At 37.1% G+C, this 25,932-nt stretch overlaps 1 protein-coding gene across 3 annotated transcripts in view; it reads right to left on the reverse strand.

The window, feature by feature from the left end:
• Nucleotides 1-157: 157 nt before the first annotated feature.
• SLC39A10 (solute carrier family 39 member 10) overlaps nt 158-25,932 on the reverse strand; it is a 145,173-nt gene continuing 119,398 nt past the window's right edge. For all 3 annotated transcript variants that reach the window (XM_049615229.1, XM_049615228.1, XM_049615230.1), the window contains 6 exons: nt 24,279-24,467; nt 20,841-20,961; nt 19,306-19,674; nt 18,111-18,191; nt 8,408-8,598; nt 158-2,850 (listed from right to left, as the gene is read on the reverse strand). In XM_049615229.1, coding sequence (XP_049471186.1) covers nt 2,692-2,850; nt 8,408-8,598; nt 18,111-18,191; nt 19,306-19,674; nt 20,841-20,961; nt 24,279-24,467 — 1,110 coding nt within the window. In that variant the 3' untranslated portion in view covers nt 158-2,691. The remainder of the gene's footprint in view (nt 2,851-8,407; nt 8,599-18,110; nt 18,192-19,305; nt 19,675-20,840; nt 20,962-24,278; nt 24,468-25,932) is intronic.

Consider the following 25,932-nt stretch of genomic DNA (forward strand, 5'->3'; position numbering starts at 1 on the left):
TGCTTCAGTGTAAAGAAATGTTCTGAAATAAGACTAAAGAAAACACACTGGTATATTTGCTCTTTTTGAATAACTTTATTTTGGGAGAGTTCCATAAGCATTAGGAACATACATAAAATGACACACCACTGTTGACAATGAAAAAAACAGCATTTGATCATTTCCAGCTTTATAAATTTTTTTTTAAAAATGATTCAGTTACAACAACAAAAAAAGGTTTAGATATTTTAGCAAGTATCACCTTGCAGGACCATAATCATATTTAAGCCACTGACTTACTGTTAATGGAAAAAATTCACACTGCATCTAGTTACTATTGTATTTCTACGCATAATCACAGCTGATTGAATGCAATGTGATATACACCAAAATTCATATGGATGTCACACAGTGACAGCATTGTACAAGTAACATTAACAACCTCCAACAAACACATGTTAAATTAGACTGGTCAAGCTCAATGGAATGTTGGAGCCGAACAGAAATGTAGTGGAATTCAGATTGTCTGGTCAGACTTGAAACTATACATCAGAATGACAGGAAAACTAAATACTGGTGGAACCCTAACAAAATACTAGCAGCAACTGTTACAGCCCTCTTAACAGGTTTTTAAAAATCTAGCAAATGAAGATAATGTAATACCATTTTTGAGAGAATATAAAACTTTATATACTTCAGCAGAACCTGTTTGTTTTCAACCAGATCTTTAAGACGGGGAGTATATTCCAACCGTTGCTTTTCATAAAAGTTTTAAAATTAAGCAGATTTAATGCCGGAATGCAGAATCTTCCTTGGGTATAAAAATGCAAAAATGAATTATATATCTTGGTTCAGAAAGCAAGATATTTTAAATCTCGAAGTTGGCAGTACTAAATAAAATAACAGCACCTTTTACTAGGTTGCTTGAAGGGCCAAGCAATGAGATGAAGGCTGTCCTAATTCAGTGCCCAATGCTGAAGATACTCTATGTTAAAAAAAAAACAACAAAAACAAAAACCTATTTATTACAGGAGGCCGTGAGAAAAGCCAGAAATAATTTTTCAAATTCAGGCACAAATTAAGAAAATAACACCTAAGCTTCCTCGCTCACAGCATAAAGAAGAAACACTGGCAATACTCTTAATACCTGGAAACATGTGCTGCTCTCGAAGTTTTATTTTTTTGTTTAAAGTTCATGAAGTAAGAGGAAAGGGGCTGAGGAAAAGGAGGAGGAAATGAAAACATGGCAAATGGAATGGAAAGAGTTTGGCTCTTAAATATTTGAACAGTAAGATTTTTAAAGCAGCCGCACTGGTAGCCAAGCAGATTAAAACCAAGCTGCCTGCACATAGTTCAAATACAGTTTACCTGGCATGAATGAAGGCCGTGTGGCACAAGACGTCAACAGAAAGCTACATGCAATGTGACTAGTACTACAAATTACTGGGTCAAAATTCAGGATAAACACGGCTCGCACTTCTCACAAATCACTCAATTATGGTAGAACAGGGCATCTATAAAAGAGACCAACCCCTATCAGGCACCAACAGCATATCTTGGCACAAAATGATTAAGTGATTTCAGCGGAGTTATTTAAGTGTATCTCCCAAGTCACTCGGGTACCACGCTAGCTATGGTATCGATGGAGATTATCCTCATGACCATTTTAATGGACATACAGATTAGGACATGGTAAACGTGGATTTTCTGCCTTACCTCACTGCCAGTCACAGCATGTGCTCTAGGTTCCAAAGCCAAGCTGGTAAAGCAATGCATACATTTAGAACTTAAATTTCCCAAATAACTAGTTAGTACTGTTAAAGTAGGAGAACTGAGTATTTAGATCATGTTTGGGTTGTTCTTTGTTCTGATATTTCCTAGAGGGTTACACTTTGAATGAAAAAAACATTTTACCACATGCTCCAACTCCCTACCCCCACCAAAAATCCCAAAAGAAAAACAAAATTAAAGTTTGAAAGAAAAAACACCCAAACACCAAGTATAATATTAATACGAAGAACCATTATGAATCTTTCGTTAAACTGAAGCTCACACAAACATACAATCACAGATTTCAGTAGTTTAGGCTGCAAGTTTAAACACTATGCCAATATATACAAAAATAGTAACTCTAGATTCAAGAATAAGGGCTTTTCCCAATGCTAAATTCATACTCTAATGCAGCCTGAGCCTTCCTCTAGTTCCTATAGCCTACCTAATGCAGTTTCAAAACTGTATCAAGTTGATCCCCATTACCTTATGTATATATGTAACTGAATTAAAGGATGCTACAATTCATTTTTAGCACAAAGAAAAGTCTGCCCGAAGTCCATTTAAAATAAAGTTTAAATGATTTTTTTGGTTCAATTTCTATTTCTGCATAGCCACAGAAGTTTCTACTACCAAAGAGACTACTTTAGTGTTTTATATGATTATTCTTTTAAAAGTCTTAAACCTATATCAACATTGGTTCATGGAGTCCCATTTTCTCCTTTCTTTATCACAAGCTTTGTATTTTTAAAAGACCCCTTCACACAGGGAAAAGCAGTACTGAGCACCAACCAGTCTTTTGTGGTTAGGCTCAGATCTATGGAACTTGTAAGTAGTGCAAGCCACTGACTTTTCTTTGAGCAAAATGTGCGCACAGCACTAGGAACAGCTGCACAGCTGCATGGGAACATTCTTGTAATCCACAATGGTGACTGGGAATGGTTAAAACTGGAGGTCAAACACAATTTTATCTTCATAGAGGGCTATCACCAGCATGATGGCAAATCCAAACAGCAATCCTAAATTCTGAAGAATGAATTGCCCCACTGGACAAAAGCCATGTTCTTCATTGTCACCATCACCATGCAACATTTCTGGAAGCTGGAAAAAACGAAAACAAAACAAAACAGATACTTACAAGCAATTTTGTAATAATATTCTCAACTTTTTAAAACATTCTTCTAGTTTAAACTAATGGATAAAGCACAACTACAAATAAATCATTCTATTCAACATAATGCTATCCGTAACACAGATTTCACTCAAGCACTGACAAAGTTCATGCTCTAGCTGTGTAGTAAGTAAATACAAAATCTGTTCCCTCCTAAATCCCAAACGAATGCCCATAATATACGCATTGGTCATTTTTTAAAGTCACCATCCACCGACCTTGTCACTTCTGGCATTTACTTTATGCTGAAGTATAAGACAACTTATTATTGCCAATAAAATTCTCCAAAAGAACACCACATTTCCCACATTTGCTGAGCTTAAACTCACTGAGAACGTAATATTCTTTGGGGGGACATCTAATTCAAAACTGTTTCATTTCTTCACCCTTTCCTTTAAAATTCTCATATTCAACTGCTGACAGCAAGGACAGACATTTACAGATGATACCTAACTGGCATCTCTATGCCCTTTGGCCACTATTTTCCTTCCCATAATAGAGAAAATAGTCTATCAAACCTATCCAGCAGAACCGCTCCCCAAGTTATGCATGCTGCCTTCACAGTATACTCTAGGACAAAATTTAAAAAACCTGAAAGTTTCCAATACTTTTAAAGGCACAGCTCACTGAAGTTTATAGTCTTGACTTCTAAAGCATAAGCATATACCATTACATTTAAGAATAATCCATAGTTCGAAGCATAAATCTTAAGTTTTTATTTAAGTAAATATGATTTGTTAAAGAGATGTACATTATTATAAGCATAGTCTTTCCTCCCACACCTAGTCAAAATTGTGTGAGAATAGCTACTTCTACTTTTTACTTCCACTCTTTGTTTTCTGTGTATTGTTTTTCAAGTTTGCAATGAGTATCGTCAGATGATAATGAGATGCTACTCTCTTAGACACTAAGCTTTACTCCAAACAATACCTTGGTGCTTTGGGTTTAGGGAGGAGAAATGTAGTATTTTTTCTTTTTAATGTTTATTTATTTTTGAGAGAGAGAGAGAGAGAGAGAGAGAGAGAGAGAGAGAGAGAATATGCGTGTGAGTAGGGAAGGGCCAGAGAGAGACGGAGACACAGAATCTGAAGCAAGCTCCAGGCTTCGAGCTGTCAGCATAGAGCCCGATATGCGGCCTGAACTCACCAACAATGAGATCATGACCTGAGCCGAAGTCGGACGCCCAACCGACTGAACCGCCCAGGCGCCCCAAGGAGAAATGTAGTATTAAGAACATAATGCCTGTCTAGGAAGAAACACCATTATTCATTATTAAATAATGAGTACAATTAATCCAACTACCGTATCCGACACTGCTACAGTATATTTAACAGTCTCCTGAGGATCCTATTTAAGAATGACTTCATGCTGATCATCTATTTTGTTCCCAAGTCTATGGCAGCAGTGTGGAGGCTACTGTTCTTTTCCAGCAGAGCAGAGTAATTGTGACAGAAACTACTACAAACAGAAGAGCTGATGAACTGTGACTGAGACTGTATGGTCTACAAAGCCTAAATATTTACTATCTGTCCCTTTACCGAATATTTGCCATACTCTAGATTCAGACTAAACCAGGCGATTTCCAAACTCATCGTTCTAGTGAAAAGACTATTTTTTATTATATCTTTTCTCCTTTCCTCAAGTTTTTATTAAGACAAAAACTTTTAATTCTGGCTTAACATTTAAGCATACGTAATATACAGGACTTTTCTCAGAAACACCCCCTCCAGATAGGTACACATACCAGCCCGAAGAGGCACTATGCCTTCCCCACATTCAATTCAATCCTGAATACCCACACCCATGTCTGTTGATCATAAGCACAGCAAAAGCCAGCCAGTATCTCCTGGTATGGCCCTACAACAGCGCTTCCAAACTGGTTGATAAACAGCTGCTATCCAAAGGCCCTTAAAACCAGATGGGCGCTTATACCTGGATACCCTAAAGGTACCTCAAACCAAAACTTCTGGTACTGTTGCTATCATACCGAATGATTGTAAATGAATACAAACTTCCTCCCTATAGTCAAAGTGGTCTTTCTAAAACAAAAATGTGATGTCATTGTTGCTTAACTCTGTAACGGCTCCTCAAAATTTATAATTAAAAATTTATAAAATTTACACTAAATTCTCTTTTATAGCACTGTGTGTTGTAGGACTGTCGTGATCTGGCCAACATCTGATGACTATGGATGTAATTTTTTAATCCATCTTTTTCCATTTAACATTAGGAAAAAAATAATTACAGTGTTATTAAAATCCTAAAATGTATGTGGATAGTTTTCCCTCTTGGACACTTAGGGTATTTTCAATGTAACTGTAACATTGTAAATGCTACTGCAAAAAACACTTTAATACAGTTTTTTGTTTGCTTGCTTGTTGTAGTAGCAATAGTCATGATGGGTTATTTTCTCTAAAATATAGTCCCAGGAGGAGACTCACTAGTCAAAGGAACGATGCTATTCATTATTCTGCTTTCTCATATGACCCTTTCTCTTGCTTCTAATAAACTGTTCAACAGTTTTTAAGACTCAGCTCAGATCTCCCATTCCAGAGAAACTTCCCTAATTTTATTTCCCAATTTTTTAGCCAACATAGTTTTACAAAGATGGTACACTACTCTATTGTAACCCATTATTAAAAGAATTCTAATTAATGGCTAGTTTTCTCCTTCCTTAGACTCTAAATCCTTCCTGGAAAGATTCTCATTTTTTTTTTTTTTTTAATATATCTTTAAGTTCCTAGTATAAGAATTAGCTCGTTTTTCATTCAACTAATTGTGAACTACTTTTCTAGCAGTAAACGAAATACTACCAAAAATGCTTGCCAACTCAGAATGGGTATCCATGTGGGGCCCATAAGGAACTCAATAAATAAGTAAAATGTTTAGTGTATTATTTATAGATCAAGATCTAAGTCCAAAGGAGAAAAAACGTAGGGACAGAATGTGTAAAATGTTGGGGTAGCGGTTGAAATTTTAGATGGGATGCCTCACAAGGAGGGAGAAAGCTAGCCCGAAGAATGTCCACAGGCAAAATATTCCACATAGAGCGATCAGCAAGAGCCAGGCCCCTGCAGCAGAGTGTGCCTCCTGGGGAAAAGGAGAAGATGAGGTAAAGTTCAAGAAATTAAGAGAGGGAGAGGGAGAGGAAATGCACAGGAGCCACCGAAGAGTTTGAAGCACACAAGTGACATGACTGTTGACCCAGAATGTCGTGGACAGGGCAACAGCAGGGCAAAAGCAGGGAGAAAGTTAAAGAGAAGAAGATGGTGGTGGCTTGAAGGAGCATGGTGGCCGCAGAGGTGGTTAGGGGGTGGAGCCCTCCCAAGACGAGCCAGAGGTAGGGTGGACAGAGAGACTTGAGTCAAAGAATGATAGTCAGGGTTTTGATCTGAGCAACCAGAAGAATGGACTCATCATGTATGACAGAGAATCCCTACAGGAGTTGCTGGTTCAAGAAGTTAAGGCTGGCAGATCTCAAGAGCTGCGATCTAAACATGATCAGCTTGTACTTCTGTTCAGAGAGTCAGGGAAGCAGGTAGATAGATTAACTGAGTTAAGGAAAAAGTCTGCTAAAGATGTAAACATAGGAATTACCAGTCAATAAAAATTTAAAGCCGTGAGACTAAATGGAATTACCTAGAGGGCTTTCACCCACAGTTACAGGTAAGGGAGAAGAGAATCAGAAAACAAATTGAGAAAGAAAGACCTGGAAGGTGGTAAGCCAGGAGATGGTGATGGCAGGAAAGCATTTCGAAGAGAAGAGAATGAGCAACTGCAAAATACTGTTGAACAGAGATGGGATGGGGTGAATGACCACTGGACTCAGCAACATCGTGGTCGACTGGACATAACAATCTGGCACAGCAGTCAGGGAGAATACCTGATATGGCCAAACTCAAGAGAGACGAGAATTAAAAAATAAGAAAGTGTAATTTGCTCTGTAAGGGAAGAAAATGGTGGTTGAGGACTAAAATAGAAACTAGAGTTAAGAAAGTCCTCTCTCCTATCTTTTGAAGTGAGGAGTACACGAGGTTTACGTGCTTGTAGGAATGATCCAGCAGAGAGGGGAAAATGACCAACACGAGAGAGAATTTGGGAGAATTTCAGGAAGTTAGTGAAAAGAGGACAAGTTCTAGGGAGTGGTTTTAAGAAGCTGACCTCTTTGAGGAACACAGAGATTCCTCCGGTGTAATAGGAAAGGGAGTAAACGAACGGATACAGGCAGATGAGTAAAAATGGTGATGGGAACCTGTGGCAGGTTGTCTCAATGGCTTCAGGGTTCTCCATGAAACAGGAAATAAGGTAATCAGCTGAGCATGGGGACAAGAAATGAGGTGTTAGAGTCTATGAAAAGATAGGGAAGTGGTGAACTGTAGGTACAGAGCGTCAACATTTTTTTAATGTTTTTATTTTTGAGAGAGAGAGAGAGAGAGAGAGAGAGCGCACGCGTGTGCATGCACAAGCGGGGGAGGGGCAGAGAGAGAGGGAGACACAGAATCAGAAGCAGGCTCCAGGCTCTGAGCTGTCAGCACAGGGCCCAACAGGGGGCTCAAACTTGTGAACCATGAGATCATAACCTGAGCTGAAGTTGGATGCTTAACCGACAGAGCCACCCAGGCACCTTGTAAACAGTTTTTCTTTTCTTTTGTTGATACTTTCTAAATTTTCTATTATAAATAGGCATTAATTCTATCATTAAAAATTCAGGTTATATGATTTTGAAAGAGACCATCTACTAGATCCTACCAGGAAGAAAAGTGAACATAATGTTTGAAAACAAAAAGTAGGGGCACCTGGGTGGTTCAGTTTGTTAAACGTCCTACTCTTGATCTTGGCTCAGGCCATGATCTAACGGTTCGTGAGATCGAGCCCCACTTTGGGCTATGCGCTGACAGTGCAGACCCTGATTGGGATTCTCTCTCCCTCTCAAAATAAATAAATAAACTTAAAAAAAAAGTAATTAAACTGCTAGTTCTGCAAATACACTGCCTAACATATTTAAGATATAAAGGTAAAATTAAAACTATTTGCTAGTGTTTAGATTTACTAACTTTAAAGTTAGAAAAAATGAAAATTACACAAATCCCTAGGAAAATATACCATTTTCTGCAGAAGATTGGCTTCCCTAAGAAGTATTTCTTGTTTGCCATAAAACAAGCTCAAAGAATTATTTTATTAACAAACCACACCACAGTATTACAAATTTTAATAGTATAACAATTATCTCTAAATATTACTGATGATTACTTTGAATAGTAATATCATTTGGTCAAAAATTTTCAGCATCTCAACTGATTTTCAAAGAGGAAACCCTCCTATTTAATTATCTTTCCCTAATAGACTATTTAGGATTTCACATGTTTTAAAATGGGTTCCATTTTTAAAAATATTCTTTTAAACTACATCCAAAGGTTTCTTCCATTTCTGGAAGGTGCATTCTACTTACAGATTTGGTAATAATCACAAAACTATAAAGTATCTTACCATATCCACCAAGGCGACATAAAGGAACATGCCTGCAGTGATTGCGAAGATCCAAAGTGTGATGTTATTGGCATACTGACCCACAGCTGTGCCTATAAGCATGCCTATGTAAGCCATCATGGCAGAGAGGAGGTTGTATACAATTGCTTGCCTTACAGTCATGCCAGCTTTAAGAAGAACTGCAAAATCACCTGCAGTAAAGACACAATGTGAGAGTTTTACAATCACAGGATTTTACACACACATTTAAGGGGAAAAAGCAGGAAACAAAATAAAAAATTGATATAAAAATACACCTTTAATAACAGATTTTATTATATTTATTTTTTACTTAATTGAACCTAATACAGGCAAAACTTGGGTGAATCTCACAGGCACGATGCTCAGAGCCAGTCTGAAAGGTTATATACGATTCTATTTATATGATATCTCAAAAAGATAAAACTACAGTGAAGAACATTCCAAGGTCGCCAGAAACAGGGGTGGGAAAGGGGTGGGACTACAATGGGACTGCAAGAAGGGAACTGTTGGGATGATGGAATTGTTAGAAGTCTACAGACATGTGAACACTCAAAGAACTGCTTATCAAAAAGCAAAGGTCAATTTTCTGTAGAATGTGAAATGTTAAATTTTGGGTGGCTCAATTGGGTAAGCATCCCACTCTTGATTTTGGCTTAGGTCATGATCTCACAGTCATGGGACCGAGTCCCAAATAGGGCTCCATGCTAGGCGTGAAGCCTTCTTAGGATTCTCTCTCTCCCTCTCCTTCTGTCCCTCCCTGCTCACCCACTACTCTTTTTCTCTCTTTCAAAACAAAATCTAAAAAAAAACATTTAACAGTTTTTAAAAAAAATCAAAAACCTAGAATGGCATCTGGGTGGGCTCAGTCGGTTAAGCATCTGACTTCAGCTCAGGATCTCACAGTTCATGAGTTCGAGCCCCACACTGGGCTCTCTGCTGTCAATAGAGAGCCTGTTTGGGATCCTGTGTGCCACGCCCCTCTCAAAAATAAACATTAAAAAAAAATCAAAAATGTAGAAAGAAAGAACCTGGTCACTACTCTTTCCGTGAGCAACAATTAAAGCCCTCTGCTCTTATCTCTGCCCCTTTTCGAAAGAAAAATGGCCTAAGAACAAACAGAGGTAACAGACTGTAAGTACATTGTATGCTGTTTAGATTTATTTTTTCCAGGAAAAAAATTAAATCTTAATTCTAAAAATTCTAAAAATGTAAAATGAATAAAGAGACTCACACCTGTATGTCTAGAGTTGGACTGCTAGAAAAAAACAAATATTGCTCAGAGATATTACTAGAAGAATAAATACTGCTAGATATGATAGCCTTAAAGCTAAAGGGTAAAAGTCAGTAATTTCTGACAAACTATAACAAGCTTCTTTGTTTTACTAAATATACAAACATCTAATTTATCACTGAACACTTAGCAATCCAAGGTATTATATAGATACTGGGGCATTTCCTTCCCTTAAGAAGCAATTTCAGGGGTACCCACTGGCTCAGTCAGAAGAGCATGAGATTTTTGGTCATGGGTTTGAGCCTCATGTTTGGCGTAGAAATTACATTCATATGTAGAGAAACAAACTTAAAAAGGGGGGGGGTGGGTCTTAACCTTACATGATTAAAAATACATGATCTGTTCTCCTTTTTAACTCTTATGGTTATAAGGTTCTAATTTATAACAAATAGGAAGAAGTTAACAAATTAGTGCAAGATTATCTACCAATAGCTTTTAAACTGCCATTCTCTAGTTTCCATCTACTACTACTCTCCTTGCATTTTTTCTCCCCTCTGATCCTAAATCCTTAATTTTCCTGGTAAGTCCTGGATTCAAAAGCAGCTTTATCTCTTCTCTACCCTAGACTTTTAATTTTTTTCTCAGCTTCCTTAAGCAAAGAGCTTCCTAACTTCTTCCTCTATAAGTTTCCCCACCAGATTTTCACTAATTCACTCACTAACCATGCTCAGAGGGCAATTTAATTTAGCAGGGGGTTAGGTAATACAAAATGAGAAGTGTCTTTAGGTTATAAAATAAAGTGTTTCCTTTTATAATTTCAAAAAAGGGCACGGGCACATGACTGGCTCAGTCAGTGGTGTGTCTGACTCTTGGTTTCAACTCAGGTTATGATCTCACGGTTCATGGGTTTGAAACCCACATCAGGCTCTGTGCTGACAGCATGGAGCCTGCTTGGGATTCTCTCTCTCCCTCTCCCTCTGCGTCTGCCCCTATCCCACTTGTGCTCTTTCTCAAAATAAGTAAACTTAAAAAAATAATTAAAAAGGGTTTTAAAAGAAACACTAATACTCAAAGAACATTGTGTCATAGGTACAAACTATGTCGACCTTGATGCCTCCCCAGATATTACTGGATGGCAAAAGGATTTATTTCATCCTTGAATAGCAACCAAACAGCGTGAATTAGCTAATCAGGATTCAAGATGAAATTTTTAGTTAAAACTTTTTTAAATTAAAATTTTAAGGTATAATTCTTTTTTTACAGCATTCTCTTTTGGATGTAGAATTCTATGAGTTTTGACAAAAGTACATACCATGGACCCATAACCACCATCAAACTCTGGAACTACTTCATTATCCGCCCTCCGCCCTTCCCTGCAAACTTCCTCAGTTCCCTCATTCCTCAGCAACCAATGCCTATAGTTTTACCTTGTCCAGGACATCATATAAATTGAAACCATAAAGTATGTAGTCTTTTGAATCTAGGTATTTTTTCCTCTTAGCATAACATGTATAAGATTCATTCATGTTACAGTTTATATCAGAAAGTCATTTTTTTAATGTTTGTTTATTTTTGAGAGAGAGAGAGAGAGAGTGTGTGTGTGTGTGTGTGTGTGTGTGTGTTTGTGTGTGTGAGTGTGAGAGAGAGCTGGGGAGGGGCAGAGAGACAGGGAGACACAGAATCCGAAGCAGGCTCCATCCAGGCTCTGAGCTGTCAGCACAGAGCCTGACGTGGGGCTAGAACTCACAAACCGTGAGATCATGACCTGAGCCGAAGTCGGACACTCAAATGACTGAGCCATCCAAGCACCCCAGGAAGTCACTGGTATTACTACACTAAATACTCCATAGATGAAGCAAGTTAACAGCTGAAGGACCTATGGGTTGTTTCCAGTTTGGGGCAACTATGAATAAAGCCACTGTACACATAAACAGGTTTTTCTGTCAACATAAGTTTTCATATCTCGAGTAAATACCTATGAGTGGGATTTCTGGGCCATTTAACGAGTGTCTTTTTTTTCTAGCCTTCTAAAAAGCTGCATTCCTACCAGCAATTTCTGAGAGTTGTTCCACATCCTTTATAGCCCTTTTATAATGACAAATCCAGCACCTGTAATCCCATGTGTTTTCATCTGCAGAATTGCTTTAGTGAAATGCCTGTTCAAATCTTTTGCCCACTTTGTTGTTTTTCCTATTATTGAGTTGAGAGGTCTTTAAATATCCTAAAAGTCTCTTGTCAGGTATGTATTTTCCAAATATTTATTCACAGTCCTTTTCATTCTTTTTTAATAAAGGCTATTTGTGTAGAGTTTTTAATTTTTATGAAGTCCATTTTATTACTTTTTCCTTAATGGATCATGCTTTTGATGTTTTATCTAAAAATAGTTTGCCTAATCCAAGAACACAAAGATTTTCTCCTAGGTTTTCTTCTGAAAGTCTTATACAGGTAACCCCCACTTTTCAAAAGTTCATATTACAGCCACTTCACTTTTATTAAAGACCTACATTAGTACCGGTTTTCCCTAACCAAAAAAAATCTGCAGAGGATTTTTCCCTTTTATGAAAAAAGGCAAAAACCAAAAACAGCCTTTGTTTTGCATGAGCTGCTGTAGAGGCAGCCTGCACCCTGAGCAGCCAGAGTAGCCGCACCAAGCTCCTTCCCCAGGAACCATGCTCAGTGTCAGGCCACCATAGCTCTGAAGTGTGTGAGTATCTGTGCTTTGTCTCTATTTTGTGCTTCCATTGGCAAGATGTATCCTAAGGTATTGGGAAGCTCAAAAACTTCTTCATATAAATAGTAACTGTTTCTTAGCTTTAAGCCCTTTCAGCTTACAAAAAGTTTCACTGGAACACTACTTTTGGATAGCAGGGGAAACCTGTATTTTAAAATTTTTATTTAAATCAATTATCTTTTTTCAGTTACTTTGTGTCTACAGTGTGAACTTTTTTGGTTTCTTTGGGTTTTTGAAACTAGATATTCAATTACTACAGCAACATTTGTTGAAAAAACTTCCTTTCTACATGGAATTTCCTTTGTTGAAAATAAGTTGCCATATATCAGAGAACTCTATTTTGTTCCACTGATTTATGTGTCTATTTTCTCACCAATATAAATTGTTGCAATTACTGTGGCTTTATAGCAAGTCTTAAAGTCAATTTTGTTGTCCTTTTTCAAAATTCTTCTGGTTATCCAAGTTCCTTTCGGTTTCCATATTAAATTTTGAAAAAGCTCATTTGAAAAAGCCTGCTGGTATTTTGACTGGGAATGCACTTAAACTATAGGGAAAATTAGCATCTTAAAGATACTGAGTCTTCTGGTCCATAAACCTGGTATACACTGTTCACACTCAAGTCTCCTTTGATCTCTTTTGTGGTGATTTGTAGTTTTCAGCATACAGATTCTGTGTATATTTTGTTAGATTTAACCAAAGAGTTTCAGGTTTTTTGGTGTTATAAATAGCACTTTAAAAAAATTTCAATTTCTAATTGTTCATTGCTAGTATACTGCAGTATAAATTATCTTTGTATAATGACCTTGTACCAAGACGAATTATTTCATTTAAAATCTAGGGGCACCTGGGTGGCTTAGTCGGTTAAGCGTCCGACTTCGGCTCAGGTCATGATCTCACGGTCCATGAGTTCGAGCCCCACATCGGGCTCTGTGCTGACAGCTCAGAGCCTGGAGCCTGTTTCGGATTCTGTGTCTCCCTCTCTCTCTGCTCCTCCCCTGTTCATGCTCTGTCTCTCTCTGTCTCAAAAAAATAAATAAACATTAAAAAAAAAATTAAAAAAAAAAAAAATTAAAATCTAGGGGCACCTGGGTGGCTCAGTCGGTTAAGCGTCCGGCTTCGGCTCAGGTCATGATCTCGCAGTCTGTGAGTTCGAGCCCCGCGTCGGGCTCTGTGCTGACAGCTCAGAGCCTGGAGCCTGCTTTGGATTCTTTGTCCCCTTCTCTCTTTCTGCCCCTCCCCCACTTATGCTCTGTCTCTCTCTGTCTCAGAAATAAGCATTAAAATTTTTTTTAAAAAATGAATAAAATAAAATAAAATCTATCTTTGTCCTAGACTTATCTTAGTTACAAATTTCAGAGGTTATCTGCATATTTTTCTCCCTTTTTCTCCACCCACCTCCCTTCTCAGTAAGAACCTTGATAAATATTTGAAAAATAGATCAAAGGAATACAGTTGGGATTTACACCAAACAAGCAAATCTACTCATCTTTTGATAAATCAATATCCCTTCCTTTCTGCTGACAAAGGGTGTCATTAACACAATGAATGAGGTGTGCCTGCCAAAGCTGTTAATGTGATCCAATGCTGTAATTATGTTAATATCAACCACTGAGATTTTTTTAAACAAATACATATTTCAAAGTTCTTTAATTTTGCCTTAAATAATGCATGTATACACACGTATACATCTATATAGTAAATGTTCAGTTTTCCCTGAACAATCTAGCACATTATGAAAATTTATTTTGAAATTCTACTTACCCCTTAAATACGCATGAGAGTAAAGGGGAAAAATGGGATGGCACCATAGCCTCTCTGAGCTGAGTCTTAATAATAAGGCTACATTTATTTATCAAAATGTCACTTTTTTTTGGAGTTAGAACACACTACTTAATATCAAGAAGAGAGTTTGGATTATCTGCTCTTCTAGATTATCCCAATCTCATTTCCTCTTTATATGTTCTTATACAAGTTTTCATATAAATTATTTTTCAAATGCTTATACAGTTATTTTGAACTAGTAGGAAAAAAGTAGAGAGAATACAACAAAGTAATATTTCTACTTACTTAAATATAGCTAAAACAAGTTTGGCAAAAAACAAAAGAAAGGGTAGGAATAATTCAGGTGACTTCATCCGTTAACCCACCCCACAGCAAACATGCTATGAGAGACAAGGGTTTTCTATTTTCTCAGATGGTTTCAATTTCTGCATACCTCTTAGAATGAACCTCCCTGAGCTGTATATTGTTCGAAGGTTTAAAAGTTTGATTTTTCCTATTGCATTCCTAAGCACAAACAAAACCATCATCTGGTACGCACCATGCGAGAACTGCAATGCGTTCAGAAGAGGAACAATAAAACTTGGAATTACTAAGGGTCGCTTTTTAATGCACTAAAATGTAATTTAAACAATTGTTTTCCCATTTAGGGTATGACTTCAGTATAAAAATCTCAGAACAGTTTTAAGAATTCATAATCAAAAACTTAACTAGGGCCTAAGAGGTTTTAGATCAAATAAATTATCCTGGAATACAACGTATTATGCTGCTTTGCCAATATCCTGACCTATTAACCAGGGAGAAGTTTCTCCTATCTCCCTGCCATGCTTCTATCATATATTCTAGGGGAGTGATCTTTCCCTTGCTTGGGAGTTCTGAGGAAGAGGTTTCTAGCCTCTCTCCAGATTCCCTCCTCTCCAAATGAATAAGAGAGATAAATCAGAGTAAAGACATTCATCTGGGCCTATTTTACCAAAGTGTCCATTATTGTACCTTAAGGCAAAAAAAAAAGGCTCTAAAATCATTTTTTAAAATACTTTCTTTGTTTATGGTCATTAGACCACTTCCTACCTTGATGAATACAAAGGCCAAAGCATTTTCTATCACTTCCAGAGTTATGCTCTTTCTACCCTAGAGCCTAGACAGCTAGAAAATAGAGTTTAGGTCAATTTAGCACTGAGCATTGGGGGAAAATGCACATTTTCTTAAGGTCTCACTCCTTTAAAGTTCAACGTACTTTAAACTCATGTTTTCCCATCATAGCAACAGTAACATCCCAACTTCTGGTTTGTGGGGGTAAAACAGGTAGAGATTTGGGGTCCATTGTCTCATGGGGAGTCCTGGCCCAGGTAGAGTTCTATAATCCAGCTTTCACAAGAGCTCTGCATAGGGCCAAGGCCTTACCTAGCTATTAAGATATGTCCTGCATTTGTTTATGTGGCTATCATTCCTTGTATTTCATTGTTTCAAGGAGAAACTATAGAGAGAAAAAGGAGTAAGTGGCAGGAAGGCAATCATCCCTAATCTCCAAACTCCCTGCTGTCAATAACCATGAAGTGGCATGATATACTCCATTTAGGGAGCAGGAAGAGGGTAGGAAGGGAAGTTGAAGGTCTTCCCAGTATATTGTGGATTTTGTGTTCAGACTATCCAAATCTACTACTAAGCAAGTTCAAAATGAAGAGTGCAAAGTTAAAATTATTAGGCTATATGTTACCTACATATAAAAACTGACAGAAAGCCCTGATGTGTATTGCTATGGAATTGCAAAGAAGTATTTGGCAGATTATTCTCTTCCTAACACAGGAAAGTAGTTAAGAAAACTGCATAAGATACAGTATCTGCATACAAAGAACCTACACTTTAAGAGATAGGACATCTACAATGGATATATACTAAGCACCCAAAGAAAGACCTGGTGAAGCTAAGTGATAAAGTTTACACGAAAAAGTAATCCAACACATACAGGGCAGTAATCCTCCAGCGGGAGGGCAGTCCTCAAGTTGGAGAAAAAAAGCCTCGTAACATAATTAACTAGAGAGACAATCAGCAGGACAGGACAAGCCAAGTAGGAAGATGGTACAAGGAAAGAAGCAGGCTCAGGCATCCACAGCATATGTTTGGTGAATTATGTTTGGGTGAAGTGGAAAACATGCAACAGCAAGCACAGTGAGTAAGGATGAAAAGGCAGAAATGAAGGCCAATGGAAGCAGGACTAATGAATCTCAGCTTTTAACTTTATACGTAAGGGAGACTACTGAAAGACTGATTGCATGAGCAAGTCACTTTGGGATAAAGTATACGAAAGGGACTAGAACAGAGCAAAACTAGGTGTAAATACTATGGAAACTGTCCAAGCAAAAGACAACGAAGGCAATAATGGTTTAGTCAGGATAAAGGAAATGGGGGATGAACAGGATATAAGAACACAAGCTCAAGGCTGGCAAAGGAACAAAACTGTAAGTACGGAATCAAGACTTAGAGAATCAGCACCAAGTAAGCATTAATAGACTGTCCTGCTTTGAGCAGTTAATAATTTTCTAAGCAAATTATACATATAAACTCTACTGAAAGTAAGCAAATAAGGCTACTACCAATAAAAAAAAATTAAACACAGTCAAGTGATAGATGTTTCATAGCCAGATAAATTTAAGAAAAATATTAAACTAGCAAGAACATATGAAGAAATTCCTTGGAAACTCAGAATAGGGAGTTACTTTTTTCTTTCAAATTTATGTCATCTCTACATCCCCTGGATATTTTCTGTGAATGAATGCATGTGCACATCTAATGTTTTTCAACTTATAAGAAAAGATCAGGAGCGCCTGGGTGGCTCAGTTGGTTAGGCATCTGACATGAGCTCAGGTCATGATCTTGCGGTCTGTGAGTTCGAGCCCCGCATCAGGCTCTGTGCTGACACAGCTGGGAGCCTGGAGCCTGCTTCGAATTCTGTGTCTCCCTCTCTCTCTGCCCCTCCCCTACTCACACTCTCTGTTGCTCAAAAATAATAGAAATAAAAATAAGACAAAAATCAAAACACATGAAGAGAAATTTTAAAAAAAATCATTGGTAGATCAGTAAGTGCCAACTAAAACAACAAAGAAATATCATTTTATATCTACCAAATTGACAAAAATTAGTTAATGTCAAGTCTTGGCAGGGATGTGGAAACACAGGAACTCTCTGGTATTGGTGGTTAGAGATGGCCATGGTGGCTAGTAATACAGCACTTCTCTGGCAGGTACATCCCACGACCCATCAATTCTGTTCCTGGGTATAATCCCAAAAGATGTTCTTGTAAGAGTCTATAAGCGCTAAGTCTACAGATGTTCAATGCCTCATTATCTGTGGTGGCAGGAAATTAAAGGTGTAGTGTATCTAATACTAGGTGACAAATATGTAAAATGCAGTAAATGCACAACTCTAAGTACTGACTAAAAGCAACATATTAAATGAATTCATGATAACCTGGGTGGAGTTTAAAAGCATAATGAGGGGCGCCTGGGTGGCTCGGTTGGTTAAGCATCTGACTCTTGACCTCGGCTCAGGTTATGTTCTCATGGTTTGTGAGATCAAGCCCCACATCAGGTTCTGCGCTGACAGTATGAAGCCTGCTTGGGATTCTTTCTCTCCTTCTCTCCCTGCTCCTCCCCTGCTCATGTGCTCATGCTCTCTTTCTCTCTCTCTCAAAATAAACTAAATAAAAGCATAATGATTAGTAATATAAGGAACAGAATGGGAAAGGACATAATACTGTTTACATAAATTAAACATACATACATATAAAACAATACATTTTTAGGTGCATATAATACAAATTATATAAAAGAATGATGACATTTCTACTTGTCATCAGCCATTTTTATGTTTTAACCTCTCCAAAATTTATATGCATTTGTAACTGAAGAAGTCTTAAGATTTGACAAAATCTGGTATATTACCTAACTCATGTGGCAGCTCATGACAGAACACAGCTATAGAGGTACTGATTCCTCCCGTCAGTCCAGCACTGAAAGCTGCTCCTGAGGTGGGGGGTAAAAAGAAAATCAAGTGATGTTTACTTCCGCTTTTTCCATTTTCATTAATAAGGATAGGTACAACCTCTTTTGCCTATCTAAATTATTTTCATAATATATGAGTGACTCACTTATTTTACATTACACTTTTTGAACATATAGTGAGGTATAATACGTATATAATAACCAGAGAAAGAGCTACTCAGTGAAAGAAATATTCTCTAAGAAATTAAATTTTCCATTACATTAGCCTTCCAGAGCTCACTGAAAGCTTGGGAGTAGTAATGGTTTCCAGCATTTCAGCTTCTGAGTGGAAGGCTGATGCTAAATTTCAAGTCCTTTAAGCGTACGATTGTATTCGCTCTCTCTCATATAAATATTTATAGATACTTAAATGGCTACATCCTTGTCTGAACTTTTCTGGGTCTAGAGCAAAAATACTACAAAGTATTATCCGTCTGACAGTCTTGAGGACTGAGATCAGAGATATAAATACATTTGATTCCCTCTAGTAAATTCTTTATTTTTTAACATTGACAGCTACTGAAGATTGAAAAATATGGCCTCTCCTTTCTTAAAGAAACCAAAGCCTACTTCTGAGTGAAGTCTGGAAAAGAAAATCATATATTAATCACATTTAATATTCTCCTAAACTAGTAATATCAGTTTACATTAGCCAAGACTCTAATAATTTGAATCTGGTACAATGGATGCTTAACAGGTAAAATTTTTCTTCACCTTTTCAAAGACATAAAAAAGTACTGAACCCAGGACTGAAATTATATATTCAGGGATATATAAATGTATTTGAAAACAGAATGTTAAGGTAGCTTTCATATGTGATTATGCCTTGAAATCGAGTTATAAAAGTAGTATACTACAGACATTTGTTTACACATTAAAAGCAAAACCCAGTAAAAATATACCTTTATGCCCCAAATAAGCTGATCAAAAACATGACCATAGCCTCTGGAAACAAATCAAATGACCAGAGTAATCTATAACAGTGTATTTGTTAACCTCAAATTTTAATCCTATGTATTACAGTTTATAATATTAGTACTGAATCTGTGGTCTTAAAGATCAAACAAATGATAACCCAAGTTTCAAGCCCACTTACCAATTGCTAGCCCATCACTGAAGTTGTGGATGCCATCCCCCATGATTACCATCCAAGCTATATTAGCTATGCCGGTTTCTTTCAGATCGGACCCAGAATGACAGGGCCCATGAGAATGGTGAGAATGCTTGTGGTGCCACTGGTGGTTATGTTTCCTCAGCACAGTCTTACTCTCGTCATGGTGGTTGTGTGCAGCAGCATGGAGGTCATGCTCGTGAATGGTATGTAACCCATCACTGTGAGAATGGTCCATGATTTTCTCCTCTTCCACACAAAGATAATTTTTAGGAGGGGATTCTTGTTGACCTTCTAAATCTGTCAGTTCAGTTTCATTAAGTCGATCTTCAGAAATGACCGAGTCATCAGTTCCTATATTTATAATAGCAAAGGATATACTTTATCAACAAGCAGACGAACGCTTCTTTGCTCATTTAAACCCAGGCAGAACAGCAGTGTAATGATTAAATGAAGTCCCAAATAAATGTATAAAAGCAAATAAAACAAACATGTGCACATACACACAAAACAAACTGGGGTTCTGAGCATCCAGATGATGAACCAGATGAGGTAAAGGGGGGACACTGAGATCAACAGCAGGCAAAGTGGGGAGAAGAACTGGCAAGCGTGGAGAAACTGTGAATCTGAGGGAGGACATCACGAACAGCTGCTAAAAATCGAAGGGTAGAAGTTACTGCAGCATTTACAGGACAACTAAATGGACCCATAATTTTTTAGGGGAAGAAGGAAACTTAAAGTTACCCTGTCTAATCCTCTCTTATCACTGAAGAAAACAAACTTTAAATCGCTGGCACCCTCCAATGGCACCTATCTGAAAATGCTACTCAGAAACCCATATAAATGGTAACATCTGATTAAGTATTTTTTTTAATTGAGGTTGGCCTCTCACCTAGTTTTCAAAAACTATTTATTATGTGACAAACAGTCTACTACTTCTCAAATTGGAGCAGAGTACAGTTAGAGTCTCATCTGCCCCTTTTCTGCAGAAAATCGTTGGTACGTTCAGGGGAAACACAAGTTCAAACAGAAAGGGAAAATTAGACTAAAATACTTTATGTTTCCTTGACAATTGTAAGTTACCTCATCACATTTACCAGGCAACAGAAAAGCTGAATTGATGAGCAGAGATTTTAAGTAGGGAGACCACTCTCCCTCTTCCATATGAAACCAATCCCATATGGACGGCACAGAGACCTGCATTGCCAAGATCTAAAGATAACACGAGTATACTGCTTACAAAGCCTTTTTGTTTGTTTCATTTTTTTTCTGTAAAGTAAAAGTGCAATATGTTCCTTGCCCTGTGATATAATTAGTCCCACATTCCATTTTAATAAGGCTGAAATAGACAAGACAGTAAACAAAATCACAAGATACACTCACATTTTAGGAAATACAAGTTAGAAACTAATATTAGGGAAGCCACAAAAACAAGAAATTTCAAACACAGGCACAGGTTAGAAGCAGTATTTCAATGTTTATATTTTAAAAGTTTCTCTTTAGTCAGAACTGTTGTCTACCGGCAAGAGGCTTGAGCTGAAGCCAGTCAGCATCTGGTGTATTATTTAACTTATGATCTGAAAGCTTCCTTCCAATAGTTGATTCTTCTGTGTTCTGCTTCATAAACCATTTCTGTTTTCCCTGAAAAAAAATCTGGTATTAGTATCAAATCTGCAGCCACAACTAGCAACAATATTCACTTGTTAACATCTATGGGGTAAGTGGTAGTAACACTTTATTCATAAATTACTTAGGAAAAAAAGAGAAAAAATTTTTAGAAATTAATCAAGGGGTCTCATTATAAAATATTCAGCTAAATTTCTATGTTGTTGCTTTTTTTTTTTTTCAAACACTCAAAGGATCAACTCATCTACTTCAAAGTACAGAATACAGTACACAGTACTATATTACATGCAACCAAATGAAATGTGTGAAATATATTTAATATCTATCTTATTTAATAGTGTATGGGAATAGGAAGTTCCAAAAAACTAAAGCTTACTCCCTTTGAATTTCATTGTGTTTAATGCAATCTTCCATTTCCCTACATGTGACATAATGGGAAGGGTCAAATTTGAGTTAAAATCACAAACTTTGTAGTTTACTTCTGTGAGAATTGGGCAGTTAAATTTATTAAACCATAAGAATACTCATCTGTAAAATTAAAATGATAGATTCTTAGGATTAAATGAGGTGATGTGTGAAAAAAATAACCGACTCTTAACAGCTTCGCAATAAAGGTAAGTTTTCTTTCTCATCTAATCTATCCTCACTTATTAATAAATCCTAAGTATTGTATTTCATTGTTTAGTTTTAATTTTCCTATCTTTTAACAGTCTGCTTTCTTCTTTTAGCAATGTAACTGTGTAACTACCTCTAACAACTCCTCCAACTTAAAGTTCTATTTCCGATCTATGTATGTTTATTGGAACAAATAACCTCTTCCCCTTTAACTTGCTTTGATCAACAGAATGCAAGAAAATGATGGACCAGTTCTGGAACTAGTGTGAAACCTGACACCTTTTACTTTTTTACTCAAGGAAGCTAGCCACTAATCTGTGAAGAAACTCAGCCTAGGCTCTAAACAGAGGCCATGTGTGGGCACCTGGGTGGCTCGGTCAGTTAAGCGACTGACTTTGGCTCAGGTCATGATCTTGCAGTTCGTGAGTTTGAGCCCCGTGTCGGGCTCTGTGCTGACAGCTCAGAGCCTGGAGACTGCTTCGGACTCTGTGTCTCCCTCTCTCTACCCCTTCCCCACTCATGCTCTGTCTCTCAAAGATGAATAAATGTTAAAATTTTTTTTTTAGAAAAATAGAGACCATGTGGAGGACACTAGATGCAGACATACACATTCATGGGCCTCCTACCCCTGCCCTGTTGAGGCCAACCCAGGCCAGCTGAGTTTGAATGTAGTAGAGTGAGTGAGTGTAGCTGATGGTAGGGGGAACAAAAGAACTGCTCGGCTGAATTCTGCCTAATTTCCTGACAGAATTACGAGAAATAATAAAATGTTGTTATAAGCCATTAAATTGTGGGTTCTTCTGCTTCGTAGCAATAAGTAACAGAAACTGGGGAAACACAAAATGTTCAAAAGTAGTAGTATGGAGACAACCAAAGAAAAGAAACAGCAGCCATGAGTTGAAGTAGAAAGGAGAAAAGTGGGGGGAAGGGAAAACAAGCCAACCATAGCACAAAAGAGAAAAGAAGAAAATGTACAACACCAGCTGGGATTGTGTTCAACTGCTTTGGTTCAGATTGTCCTTGTCCACTTTCCTGAAAACTTGCCAAATCACTACCCTCAAAGCCCCAACTTGCTGAAACCAGTCCTCATCTGATGTATTAGTTAATGTATGCTCTGAAAGCTTCCTTCCAATAACTGACTCTTCTTTGCAGATGGTCAAACGTCTGTTCTATTCAAGGATCACTAATTCCTTTTCTTCAAAACAATGCCATACACTTTTTCATCTTTGGTTACTCACTGTCCTATTTATCATAAAGGAGACACACTGATTTATCTGCACAGATTCCTCTCTTTGATATTCTTGAAGAATTCCTTACTATTAGATACAGAGTACCCCTTTAATGGTGTTCCATTGATTTATCTAATCAAATTCCTTTAATTTATTTACTTCTTTCAATATCAAATTTCCAAAGAGCTGCCATGTTCTGGAGATTCTATTCTTCTACATTAGTTTACAAAAATAAACATGTTTAATTTTCCCAGTAAATTTAAATGCAAAATGAGATCAAGATTAAATTATAAAAAACAGAAAACATGTTTACTTTGAACTACCTCTTGAAAGACTACATTTCATACTTACTGGTAAATTATGCAGTCCCTAATATTCTGTACAATTAAATATGAATATTTGCTGCTTAAGTGTTAGCAGGTACACACAACTGAAGAAAATTGAGCTTCTCAGGAATGTCAAAACTTCTCTATATACTTTGCAATATGTAACTGTATTCTAAATTATGTACTCAGAGATGGACCCTAAAATACTTCTATTTCTTGAATGTCATCAACAATTAAATCATATTGATTCTCTCATTTAAATGTTCTGGGGCACCTGGGTGGCTGAGTCGGTTAAGTGTCCGACTTTGGCTCAGGTCATGATCTCATCGTTCATGGGTTTGAGCCCCCCTCTTCTGGCTCTGTGCTGACAGCTGAGCCTGGAACCTGCTTTGGATTCTCTCGCTCTCACTCTCTGTCTGCCCCCACCCCACTCACACTCTTTCTCTCTCTCAAAAATAAATAATCATTAAAATTTTAAATAGTTCTCTTAATCACCTTATCTTTCCTATTCCTCATGACATGACTCTACTTCAAGCCCCCATCACCTCTCTTCTGACTCATTTCTCTCCGGCCACTCTCACCTTGGCATCCCTCCTACCAACACTCCATTCTTCACCCATCCACCTTTCCATACACCCTCTGAAAACCAAATGCTGTTAGGCTTCTTTCACTTTTGATCCTTTCCTAGTTCATTCTACCATTCCTCAGATAATAATTCACTTGCACATCATCTTGACCAACCTTCCTTTGAAGGCACTTAAATATGGCAATACCCTGAATAAAATATGGCAATTAAAATTAAATACACTATTTGGAATATGATATGAAAGTACAGACAAAAAGTAGGGCTTATTTCCCACAGATTTATATAGCAACTGGAAATCACAAGGAATGAGTCATAGTTTTCACAGCTATTTTGTAGCTGGGCAAGAATTAGAATCACTCCCCCTGAGTCCCAGTTTAGAGCTCTGTTCTAAACCATATTTTGTCTCAAGGAAATATATACAAAATACATACATATACAAAATATATACATAAAAATGGCAAAGATCAATGTTTCCTTGAACACACACCAACATCATAATTAAGCATGTGGCCAGAAAAAAAATTTTTTTGAGTTTCGTATCTCAGAAAACGGAAGAAATCATTACAAAGTACTTACTCTTTGCTGTTTGTAGTGCTTAAACATTCTAATGCAGTGTTCAATGATAAATAACAAGTAAATGCCTCCTAGAGCGACAAGTCCTTTCAATACGGCATCATATTCCTCCAAAAACTTCTTAGATTCGTGTCCATGAGAATGTCCATGCCCATGTGCATGTTGATGACTATGATCATGTCCACCCTGAGACTATTAATAAGAATAACAAAAACTTCTAAACAAGTAATTAAAGATGCTTTTTAAAATTTTGAGACTATAATCTGCTAGGACACACAAAAAAATACCTTTCAATTTTTAAAGTGGTTCTCTAAATATTATCTCACATAAATATAAGTAGCCTTTTATTTAATTTTGCTGTCTGTATTCAGTGGCCTGGAAAGTATTACATTTCATGGTAACTCTAAAACAAAAGACCACAAACTCAAACGGCTATAGGAGCTGACACACACTATAGTGAGAAAATCAAGCAGCATTAAGATATTAGGAAGCATGGGTCCTTTTTAAACCAAAGTGAACATGACCCAGATGTCTAACATTCAGTAAAAACAAACTAATTCACCTGCCAGTCACAACCTGTGACTCCCTGTAATCTTTTTCTTAAACTGATTATATTTTTATGTTTTTCTCTTATAAATTGAAGAAGTGATGAGACGCTACCTGTACTTACAAACTATGGAACATTATAAGTATACACTCACACATGTGTTTATTTTTCTACAGTTTAAAGCTTTAGCAAAAAATAAATTATAGAAATGGGTACTTTTTAATTGTCAAACGTACAAGTTCCACAATAACAATCTTAAAAATTAGAGATCTGGTCTTAAGTATTTCCCTTCCTTATAACATTTATCTGTATTTTTTCTCCATCTGCTAGCAGCCAAGAGAAGAGATTTCTAAACTTCTCAAAGACGGTAAGGCCATTTAAAAAGGTAACAGCTTTACATAATTAATACTTAAGAAAAAAATAAGTCAAATAGCACCTGAAGACTGTTCTCACTTCAATCAACTGTTCTTAATAGGCCCAGTTTTGAAATTTTGTGGCTATTCTTGAGGATGGTAAAAAGGGAAAGCAAGGGGTAGGAATAAAGGAGGAAATCAGTAAATAACATAATGAATCAATTTTTAAAAATTTACATTCACAGTTTAAGATTTATTAATCAATTTTTTAAGGCAGTGTCATATGGTATTCCAGATACCAAATCTGGAATTCTGAACCAATTCCTCTGAGTGAAGGGGAAGAGGAGTATACAAAACACACAAGTAACAATTCTGGGAGTGCCTGGCTGGCTCAGTTGGTAGAGCATCCAACTCTTGATCTCTGGGTTGTGAGTTCAAGCCCCATGATGGGTGCAGAGATTACTTAAAAAACGCAAATCTGTTTCCCAAATACTCCAAAGGAGGTGGTAAGAATATTTTAAAAAAACATTCAAACCTGTAATTTTACATTTGGAAAAGAAAAAGCCCCAGTGTTTTCATAATTTGAAGTAAAAGCAGTAACACTGTATCAAATACTAACTAGTAACAGATTTTAAAAGGTTGCTAAGCGTGGTACCAGAAGTGTGGGCACATGATACTATTAGAAGGGTCCCGAAATAGAAGAAAATAAGTGGTATTCCGGGAGAAAACATAAATGGCCCCATATGTAAGGAGCTAA

Source organism: Panthera uncia (genome assembly GCF_023721935.1).
Source record: "Panthera uncia isolate 11264 chromosome C1 unlocalized genomic scaffold, Puncia_PCG_1.0 HiC_scaffold_3, whole genome shotgun sequence".
NCBI classification, from domain to species: domain Eukaryota; kingdom Metazoa; phylum Chordata; class Mammalia; order Carnivora; family Felidae; genus Panthera; species Panthera uncia.